Here is an 11,570-nt window from a genome sequence, read left to right as displayed (position 1 = left end):
CTTGTCTGTGATAAGACAAGGGACCCTGGCAAGAAAATAGTCAAACACTGAGGTTTTTTTTTCATAATTTGGTACTTTGTTTTTGAAAAAAATTTCTTAACCCCCCCCCCCCAAATCTTAATGTTTTTGTGTAAAAATATTTATTACACAGGAATTCATGGCTGAGACCCTGCATCAGGAGACATACCTATGATGACATAGCTACATCTCTCCCCCCCAATCCTACCTGTAAGCCCCCCCCAGCAAGCGAATTTTTTGAGATGCTGGAGAAAAGGGCTGTAAGTGATGCTGTGTCCAGCTGCCTCTCAGTAGTGGGATGTGATGTGGCAGACAGCTGTGCAGGACCTTGGTGGAGGGAGGTGTACATGGCTTCAAAGGTAGGTTATTTGTGGGACTTTTGGTCACTTCAATGGTTCATCGACCATAAAATATATATTTATATAATTACGATGTTGTAAGGTGGGCTTATGACATTACAATTACTGAAGAGGATATCAGCCAGTGTGTATTTTGCTTAAAAGAATAGTGCCAAATACATTATTTTTAATGGAAAAAATGTTTTTAACAAACCAGTTTTTCCAGAAAAGGCCTGAAGTATTAAAAAAAAAATTATATAATGTGTGGAAATTTTTGTAGTCTTGCCCATGACCTTCTGACATTATTTGTATGCTAGAATGAAAATAGGCATTGTTATTATATGCAAGACTGAAGATTTATATCTATAAAACTGAGTCAATTCTGAACCAAGCTAAGGGGAGTTTAGTTTATGATCCCAAGCAGTGAAAAAGGTCTGCGAAAATACTATTCTCTCATAAAGAATCTCCTTGTTAAATGTCTGCTGCAGGCAGAAGTGAATAAAAGATAGATTTGGATCTACTGGTAGACCTCTGAGTGACATGCAGTAGATCAGCAAGTGTTCTGGCTTCCAATTACTTATCAATAGCAACAACTAAAATTTGTGTTGCTATGCTAAAGAAAACTTGAGTAGGAAACTCAGGAGATTTATGTGGGTGAAAAGGCTAAAATCTTCATTCTGGGAACTGAAACCAATTCCTCCACTGCGAAGCCCTGGTGGCGCAGTGGCTACGATTCTATGATTCTACTGCAGCCACTCACTCACAAACCACAAGGTTGTGAGTTCAATCCCAGCCAGGCACTCAGGGGCGGCTCAGCCTGGCATCCTTCCTGGTACAGTCGGCCCTTCTTATACACGGATTTTTTATACACGGATTCAAGCATACACGGTTTGAAAATGTTCCAAAAAAGTATAAATTTACCTTGATTTTCCATTTTTTATAAGGGACACCATTTTGCTTTGTCATTATATTTAATGGGACTTGAGCATACACGGATTTTGTTATACACGGGGGATCTTGGAACCAAACCCCAGCGTATAACAAGGGTCCACTGTACCTAGCTTAATGGGAGTAATTAGCTTACAGTTGTAAACCGCTTAGAGACTGCTCAGTGTGATATGAAGTGGTATATAAATGAAGCTGCTATTGCTATTGAGCCTGTGATCAGAAGTACTGATAGCCTTTCTTTAATCCCAAGTTAGTCTGCAACACTGAGCCACTGCAAACACTTGGTTTCAGTTGGTGGCTCTCTAGTTTCTGATGATATTAATATGATTTCATTTTCGTGTTCACTACTTAGGGATGATTTAGGCACTACAGCCACAATCTTAACTCATCCCTCAACCTGCTTTAATAGGCATCAGCTGCATGGGCAGAAAGAGGTCCTGCCAACAACCAGAGCATGGTTGAAATATGTTTCCAGGCCCGTAGCTAGACTGGGGCAACTGGGGCACTACCCTGGGGCTCCTAGACAAAGGGAATATATATAGGGGTCCCAAATGTACTTTCTGCCCCAGGGCTTCCAAAGGCCTAGCTGGATGTTTCAATCAGTTTGGTGTGGAGGACTGGGCTAGAAGAAGTTACTTAGTTATATATTAGTATCATACAATCATAGAGTTGGAAGGGACCACAAGGGCCATACAGTCCAACCCCCTGCCATGCAGGAACTCACAATCAAAGCACTCTGACAGTTGGTCATCCAGCCTCTGTTTAAAGACCTCTAAGGAAGGAGACTCCACCAACTCTGAGGAAGTGTGTTGTATTTCTGAGCAGCTCTTACTGCCAGGGTGTTCTTCCTAATGTTGAGGTGGAATCTCTTTTCCTGTAGTTTGAATTCATTGCTCAGTGTCCTATTCTCTGGAGCAGCAGACAACAAGCTTGCTCCATCCACAATATGATATCCCTTCAAATATTTAAATAGGGTTATCATATTACCTCTTAACTTTCTCTTCTTCAAGTAAGGCTAGCATTGTCAGTATCTAAATTCCTGGACCAGAGAATAATTGGATTTGGGGCAGGAAAGGAGGAGTGACAGTGGAAGTATCATTTTCTCCTATGACTTCCTTACAAGCTTTATATTTGAAAGTCTCTTTAAAAACATTCCTTCTGTTCCGATTGCCCCTGCATTAATCCTCAAACTCATCCCCTTCAATGATCTGCATGGTGAATGGCCACTCCACTAGGAATACCAAAGGCAGGACTCCTAACCTGTATGACTGTGTATATTACTGCATATTTCTACAGGATTATGCTTAGATAACAATCAGTATTGGGCTAATTCAGGTCAGATTGGATACCGAGGAATGGGATTCTTGAATAATGAACTAGTACAATTGATGGTCACACCTATAACACTGTGCCGCAATGGAGACCAAGAAGATGTTCTTCAAGGCATTATCTTAATTTTAAAGCATGAAACCTGGGAAAGCAGCTGTAATCTAAAATGCCAAGCTTTTGCCTGTACTTTAATACAGACATGTACATTTAACATTCGGTAAAACAAGCTGCAGCCTGGGCTGGCTCTTTCATGCAATGGGAAAACAACTTGCTTCAAGCAGTACTGTGGCAGATGAAAACAAAAGCAGAAATTGCTGTCCTTATGGTGCACCATGACTTCTCAAATATTGTCCTTAACCAGTGACTGGGGATGGGAGGGACTACATTTGAGCTATGCCTTAGGCATTAAACTATTTTGGGCTATGGTATACTGGCTATGATACTATTCCTCAATAAAACTGACTGAATAAAACAAGATCTGAAGTTGAACGCTTTCATGGCTGGCATCCATAGTTTTTTGTGGGTTTTTCAGGCTATGTGGCCATGTTCTAGAAGAGTTTATTCCTGAACTTTTCACCAGTATCTGTGCCTGGCACAGATGTGCCTGGTGAAAAGTTCAGGAATAAACTCTTCTAGAACATGGCCACATAGACTGAAAAACCCACAAAATACTACAAAACAAGATCTGTTTATAACTAGGAATACAGCAGTGGTCTTGGATCTATCACATTATCTGTTAAGGTCAAACTGTCCACTAACCTATAAGTATTTGCCTTCTTGTAAAATCTTTCATAAACTGGAACATATTATGGTCTGCTATTGCACCCTGAAGTGCTACAGTCTCTTCTGTCATCTCAGGACTCTGTCACCTAATTTCCATCTCATTTGGTTTTAATCCTATTAATAGTCCCAAGAAGAGCAGTCACATTGAATCAGTGAGATTTACCTAAGTGTTGACTCACCATTCAACAACTGACAATTCTACTCAGGACTAGAAGTAGGATTAGACCTCTGCTTCCTTCATAGACCAGTCCTGAGTGAACAAGAAGGTAATGCTTATTCCCACATTCTTATTCACATATTGTTACATATGGGTTAGGCAATCCCCTTCTGACCCTCCTGGCATCAAACAGAAGGTTGGCCTGGCTTGCTTCCCTGTTTGGGGTAAAACTCAAAGAGCACTCAGATTCCTTTGCCTTCCTCTTTTGCTGCCAACTTGTAAGCTTCCTATAACCCCAACCTCTAGCCTGCAGTTTATTACAACAAAATGTAAATTGGTCCTCGTTAAAATGCAATTTTCTAAGGCACTATGGGAGATCTTTCTCTGTAAATGGCGTGCTCATTTATTAAACATCATCCAAGGCTAATCAGGGCAAATGAAAAACATTGGAACGTGAAGACAGCAGTTTAAAGACTGGCAGTTCCTGTACAGAGAATGCCAGTCCTGTCATTGGCATGATGACTTGTTGTGGCTGTAGTGTGCTCCATTTAATGGAAAGAAATGAAGTAGAAGCTACAAAGGTGAGAGACTGTAAGAGTAAGCCGTGTACTGGAGCTGCAGAGAAGAGGACCCTGGTAGAGGCAAAAGAGGGCTCTGTGTTTTAACCCTTTCTTTCTTCCAGAATCAAAGGAATCTAGTTCTTACCAGCATAAATGTCTCTATAAGGCTAAAACAATGTTAAATTAGCCCCTGAATAGGGATTACGCAAGTTTGCTACTTCATGGGCATTGAAGAATACTAAACTGCAATATCTCGTCTTTTTAATCAGGTGCATCTAAGCTGCAGTTGCCTTAGAGCAAATCAGACATTAAATTCAGATTGCATCACTTGTTTAACTACACCCTGTAGCAGTGTATTTGTAGGTCATGTAGCACTACATGAAACTGTAGAGGAGTTTTTTTTTTTAACCTTTCACAAAGTTTACTAATGTAACCTTCCCTAGGAATAACTGCTATTAATTGCAGGATATTACCAAGTTTTCCAGAATGACAGCCAGAGATACAGGCATACCTGACAGATTATAAATTTTTAAGATTTCTCTTAGTCATGCACTACAAAACCAGGGATTTAAAGCTCTAAAATCACCTCCTTCCTTTTGATTGTCCTCCTTAAGCAATTCACTCTGACCTTTTTCAAGAAGTTAGATAAATCACACAATACTTTCTCTGTTCTTTTGATTAGTTTTGTAAAAACTAATCATTCTATATAAGAGCTACATTCTTATTTCTCCTGGTTGGAATGCAATCTCTAGACTGTCTTGAAAATGCAAGCATAGAAAGTACAGTAATGAGGAACCATTTTTCAGAAGAGAATGAATTCATAGCAGCAGAAAACAAACTTATAGGGGGTATCTTATGTAGTTGTGTGTAAAAATCTATGCTGCTTCTGACCCAGGGCCTATCTATTCTGGTGATTTCCCTTCAATGAGCTTTGAAACCACATGAAGCAATCGAGATGGTGCTACGCATCCTCCGTTGCTTGTCCTCTGCATATGTAAATTTGAATATTTCCTTTGCATATGGAAGATGTATTTATCTATCATGGATGATGGATGATGGATGCTCCCTTTAAGATTTTGCCTTTTTTACCAGCATGTGTTATTTATTACTCTGATAGTATGTGTAAGAATATGGGCATACAAATATTTGTGCAATTACCCTTCCAGGGCTTTCTGCCCCAGGGCTGTGTGTGTGTGTGTGTGTGTGTGTGTGAGAGAGAGAGAGAGAGCGAGCGAGCGAGCATACACACACAATCTGAGTCTAACTGGAAGGCACTCTTGATTTTACTGTATCTTGTACAACAGATACCTTGATAAAGATAATAGTAACTCCTATTTTTTGTGGTACCTAGCATGATAGATGAACATGTATTTACAGTTGTATCCCTCATGATTGCTTAGAAGCATCAGTGCACCTCACCTCTGGGGTGGAAGGAATCTTTCATGTTACAACTCCAACACAATAGAGAAGGCCAATCACACAATGCTACCTCCAGACGAAGCTGCAGCCCTCCCTTAACATGGCAAAATCTAAACAAACAAACAAGCTTCATTTATATACCGCTTCATACCACCTAAACAGTGTCTAAGCGGTTTACAACTGTAAGCTAATTTACATCTAGTTACATCTTCAAAAGCTCACATGTCTAGGGAACTGGATGCTAAGCTTTTTGCACTCAGAAAAAAAGGACTGCTTTGATAAATCAGAATGATAATTTTATATATAGTCTAAATAACAGCATCACACCTGAGAGCTATTAGGCTGTAAGTAGCTTTTGATTCCTAAGTGGCAGAGAGTACTTCACTGAAGTACCTGACATTTACTTGGGAGGTCTGAATGTTCAAATAAGTCTAGGTAGAAATCCTCCCCTTTGGGGAACCATTTGTTTTTCTGCAAAGGTCTGGAAGAGAATATTGGTGGGGGGAAATAGTAGAGGAATTCTTAGAACATTCAAATTGGGCTTACCTTTAAGGAGGGAGTAGCCAGGGGATTTTTGGCTTGGGGGGGCATGGGGCAGCCATCTCTTCCCTCCTTGGGAATGATGCTAAGGCTTGACATAGCACTGTTTTCTTGGTGCGTTCTGTTCTGAATTAAAAAGGGAATGTTACTGAGCTGTTGGAAAGAGGGCACTAACTTTCAATTGACAACAAATAGGATTTTTTTTCCTCCCCAGTGTGTGTGTATGGAGGGGAGGGAGAGGAGAAAAAAAGCTCAAAAACCTCAGCCATTTTTCTTTAAAGGTATATTTATTGCCTCCTGGCACGCTAAAAAAAAGTTTGGGCCAAATACTGCAATCCAGCACTATCATAGATAAATGTAACTGAAACTTGCAAACATTTTTGACCTTCCAGCATGAGCTACTTTGGTTCTGGACAGGTTCCACAAATAGGACATGCTGTCTTGAGTAAGTGGGACGTCCTTACAGTTGTACTAGCTCATTCTGTGCCTCCTGTTAGTAATCTGGACAACGTTATGAAATTTGTCATTTTGGGCAGGATTCAACGGTGTCATTTTGCTGATGGAACAGCTCCTGTCCACAGAAGCAAGAGCAACTCCTTCTCCTCCCTGCAATTTTCTACCTCCATTTTAGGGCACTAGGAAACCCTCTAGAGGAAGTCCCATTGCACTAGCAGATTTCTGCTGACTGGATCTAGACCTTTAGCATTCATATTTCTGACAAGCCAAGGCACTTCAGAACAACTTTTGCCCCCAAGGAAAGAGTCCCTGTTATTTCTAAGCCATAGGAAGGAAAGAGGAATGAAAACGAGGCAAGTATCTGTAAATGAGGCTCCCTGAGACTTCGGTGATGATGATTAAAAGGCTGATATCTCATTGGTAGATACCTGATAGTGGAATACTTGGTCAATCACAACAACAGAATCTAGTGTATTCTTTACATGTAAATAGGCACTTCTTTGGTCCATTCTCACATAAACTGATGCTCACATAGTAATGCTGATCCTGAGCAGGGGCAGAGAGGAAGGCAACCATGCCTCATGAGCTGCATTTTCTCCCTCTTCCCTCTCTACACTGCTCATCTCACACTCTTGTTCTTTCAAACAACACCAATATTCATTTGTAAGCAAACTCAAAATTCCCAAAGTTAACTCACAATCCAATCTATCTTTAAGCCTCCAAGGTCTAAAACAAAATGGTCTCTGTGAGTACAATCCTGTACACATCTTCTTCAAACCTACTCTGTGAACACAGTTGTGTGTGAACAGGTAAGTGTGTGAACAGAATGCCTCCTAAGGCCACTTGCTTGAATGTGAGCAAGTTCTGCTCCATTGCTGAGAATACAAATGTGACTGAGAATATGAAATAGCAGTAAGACCTAGGATGTTTTGTTCCCTTCTGGAAGCTGTTTCTTCTTTAGGACAGAGCATTCAGCTTTCAGGGCTCAAAAGGAAAACTCATCCCTATGACATCTAGTTCAGAGCACAAGTCCAATGCAGACTTCCCATTAACAAACTAGTTAAGTCTTCTGAGGATAGATTCAAATGCATGCATGGGAAGATAAGAGGGAAGGGTGTGCTAAGCTTAACCATGCAGCTGGATATTCTACAAGATCTCTTCAAGTTCTAAAAATCCTATAACTATGATAAACTACTGAGTGGCTAGCATGTATCTCTTGGTTGTCTGAATCTGCTTTTAGTTCTTGCTGAAAGCAAGAAGAGGTTAATGTCTAAACACCTGGCTAAAGAAGGCATCTTATTAGTACTGACTGGACTACAATGACTCTAAGAGCCCTTGAATCAGAAGGAAGTGTGGTACAGTCTCCATTGTGTGTGTGTGTGTGGGGGGGAATCATTGCCTTTAATCATGGAAGTCTTAGACCTCTCTTCTTTTTTTCAACCTGTGCCTCCTTAACAAGCTACTATCTGTACCCTGTTTTAGTAAGAGATGGCTGAGACATAATTCTTTGTCAATGCTGCTTTTAGATTAGCAGAAGCAGACAAGAAGAATTCTAAATTTGAGCAGTAAGAACGCTTCTGGGAGGAAGAAAGCATATAATCATATCCAGATATGTTAATTCTATACAGAAGCAAATGCTGAGGTGCTATAAATGATCTGTCAACATATATACACCCAGGCAGACCTACAGATATATCACCATACCATTGCCCTTTGTTTCTTTGATTGCATCTTCCTTGCTTAATCTTCTATAACTGTGATAACATTAGGTACTTCCAGTAGCCCAGGGGACCAGAAATCTGAATTTACTAATATATGGGAGCATGGATATTGTTCTGATATCCCTTGGAATGAACTTATCAATCATAATATTTTCAGCTGTAGGGAGTCCTCACTGGGAGGAGCAGAAACAAAATAATGGGAACTCTGAAGATAATCTGGCTATAACTGTGTACTTGAATTGGCTAGGACCATATTTAATAGCTTCACTGAAAATGTGAATCTAGCCTTGAAAACATTATTTCCTTTTATATGTGAAAATAAATGCCTGATGGGGAGAAGCTCTACTATTTTTTTCTAGATTATTTTAATACTCCTTGATATATATGTTATTGTTATTAGCTAGGGAGGCCAAAACTTATTCATTGAAGAAATTTGGGAGGATGATAGGAATTCTACAACTAAAATAGTTCCATGTTGCTCTTGGAATACACATGCAAATCCCATTGTGGGAATAATGGATGTACTTGTGTTGTGCACATATTTACATGATATCCCTCTCTTGTCTATGCTGCTAATTACAGGAAGGCGATAAGTAAGATTTATCCCAAGCAGTTTATTGCTGCAACAGACTCTGACTTATTCTTACTGGCTTCAAAATGTACTGTCCGATCTAATGATTTTGTAGGTTCACATTTGTCTACCTCAAGTTTGGGAGCAACAATCTGACTTTCCTGAGATAACTGATTTCCTCACAGTGGTATTGTGGCATACCTGAAAATATCATGTAGTCTTTGTCTGCATTTCTTTTCCCATTGAAATCCAAAGATTTTCCCCTTTGAAACGAGTACACTGTCTATCTCAATTTCTAGGAGTTCAGCCTGTTTTACTCTCTGATTCCTCAGACCACCACAAAACCTGAAGGCTCCACCTGGCTTGTCCTTGAATAGGAAATCAAGCCTCATGATTTCAGCACCCTGCACTTAGTAATATGCCAAAAGTAGGTACCACAATTAACATGCAAATATTGCAATTTCAGAAGTGATAAGGACAACTTGGGGAGGGAATCAGGAGAAAATTAAAGATAGTATATGATTCTCCCTGCATTTTTTTAAAAAAATGAAGCAGTTGACTTGCACAAAGGGAATGGGAGATAAGATAAATTAACACTAAAAAAATTAGAGGAGATCCTTGCCTTAAGGCTTCTGATGCTCAGGCTTTGACACTGACTGACTACAGTGCCACCTTGCTTTGACCCTTAACCAAAGGGGTTTTTGTTTTAGTCTCTGTGCTGGAATTTGACAATCTGCCTGTGTGATGGTGAACAGAAATGAATACACACAGCAAGAGCTGAACAACTTTAGATGGAGGTGAGGGAAGGAGGTGGGTGGAAGATGTCAATAAGCTGGTCCTGCAGCTTAGGTTTGCCCCAGATTTCCATCCTTCTCCACAGTCTACAACAGGTCTCTTTCTCTGCTTTACTGTGTCAGACGTTGGGGCCCCAAAGATGTGAAGGATGATTCAAAGCAAATTGCACACGAACAAGTAAATACATGAATGTCTTGAAAATGCATATGGAGACTCTGAAGCACATGCAGAGGGGGCAAGAATCTATGGTCACCGATATGCAAGGACGGGGTGGCCCCCAATGAAGACATGTGGGATGTTCTTTTGGAAGCAAGAGGGTGAGGTGGTGCTGCAGCAGACAGGTGGCTGGCAGAGCCCATCAGGGTAAAGTCATAACACAGAGATCCAGAAGGGGGACACTGTGCTAAAATGTCTTCTGAAAGTGTGGCTCCGCAGTCAATAAGGTAACAGTTCTGGTAGAAATTTGTGCTTTAATATATTTTGTTTTTGTTTAAAACAAAAGTTCCCACTTCCCTGAGGAAGTCCTGTCCACTATTTGTAGGAAAACATGGCCGTTCCCCCTTTCATTTATCCTTTTAAATATCTTTTTCATTTTCACTTTAGCCTTTTGTTCCATCATTCACAGCTCTTCTTTCCATTGCTTCCTCCCTCTTTCTCTTGTGTCTTTATTTCTGTTCATACTTGCTTTGTTTTTAAACATGATGACTTCCTCCAGGAATCCTTCAGGTTCTGAAGTGGATCCCCTTGGTGTGGTCATGCTTGTTAGTCTTTGGTAACATGGACACTTTGGTGTGCCAGTGAGGAGGGGGAGGAAGAGGAGCAGAGGTGACCAAGTAGGAAAGGAGGAGGAATGTCTCAGTTTGAAGACTGGAACAGTTGCTTGCTATCATCTGAACAGTACATAAAGGAAGAAAATGAGAGGTCCACAGAGAGAAGATTTGTGTTGGATGACGGCACCATTTTCCGGAAGGGCCACTGCTGCAGGACAAGAATGAGACAACTATCAGTCACAGAAAAGCTTCCACATCTTTCAAAATATGTAATTTTGCAATGAATTGGTAGACTAAAGAATAGAGGGTAACCTAAGAATAAATATTACCAGACAAACAGCTGTATTATGAAAATAAAGGCTGAAGACCTTCCCAGCCATTGAAAAATGAAAAAGTATAGATTCATCACATGAAGAATTTTTAATGAGATAATATGCAAAATTGCTTTATATGAGGTTAGACTCTTTATCTAGTCCAAAATTGCCTACTCAAAATTGTTATGGGTATCCATGGGCATTTCTGTAGATGCTACATGCCAGGAAGTAATCTTGGGACATTCTGTCTGCAAAAGTATGTTCTTTAAAACTGAACAATAGTTCTTCTCAATACTTTAAATATTATTTAACAGAAGCATCAAACTGACTTTCACTTACCAACGCTCTAAGCACGTTTTCTTTGAAGTAAATCTCATTGGAATGTATCATATCAATAAAAGTTAATGAAAAACTGCCTTCCTTTCTGGTATAACTGATTTTGTGACTGTCGGGAGGCAGAGAGTGATTTCAGACAGATATATAGAGAAACATTTCTTCATAATTTTAGAAGTTGTTTCTTTGCCTCAGGATGTATATTGCAATCAATAAAGGTTAATGCTTATTAATAGAGAGGTTCTAGTTTGTGCCCTGTGGCTATTTCTCTTAATTATTGTTACCCTTTATCACTGGGGTTTCTTTAAAAAAAATCATTTTGCTAACTAACTCCAAAGTGGCAAATATTCTGAGGAACAATAAAGCCTCTAAAATTATGTATTGAAAAGTGGTTAAAATCTAGCCACCCCAAAATAGTATCTCTGCCACTGTTACCACCTTTACAAAGTGAAGCAATCAAATGAGGTAGGGATGCCACACCCCAGTCAATAATGAATGTCCCTCCTTCTCATGTCAAT

At 39.9% G+C, this 11,570-nt stretch overlaps 1 protein-coding gene across 2 annotated transcripts in view; it reads right to left on the bottom strand.

Moving 5' to 3' along the window:
* Nucleotides 1–6,381: 6,381 nt before the first annotated feature.
* Nucleotides 6,382–11,570, bottom strand: part of MDGA1 (MAM domain containing glycosylphosphatidylinositol anchor 1) — a 387,001-nt gene continuing 381,812 nt past the window's right edge. Inside the window, exon 17 of one of the 2 annotated variants that reach the window (XM_089529603.1) lies at nt 6,382–10,613. In XM_089529603.1, the coding sequence (XP_089385729.1) occupies nt 10,522–10,613 (92 nt within the window). In that variant the 3' untranslated portion in view covers nt 6,382–10,521. The remainder of the gene's footprint in view (nt 10,614–11,570) is intronic. The other variant, XM_089529604.1, reaches the window with a different exon arrangement.

This window comes from Sceloporus occidentalis, unplaced genomic scaffold, assembly GCF_023333645.1.
Source record: "Sceloporus occidentalis isolate IW3139 unplaced genomic scaffold, rSceOcc1.0.p SCAF_6, whole genome shotgun sequence".
Lineage (NCBI taxonomy): Eukaryota > Metazoa > Chordata > Lepidosauria > Squamata > Phrynosomatidae > Sceloporus > Sceloporus occidentalis.
The sequence above is the reverse complement of the archived record's forward strand: the minus strand, read 5'-3'. Positions and strand labels throughout refer to the sequence as shown.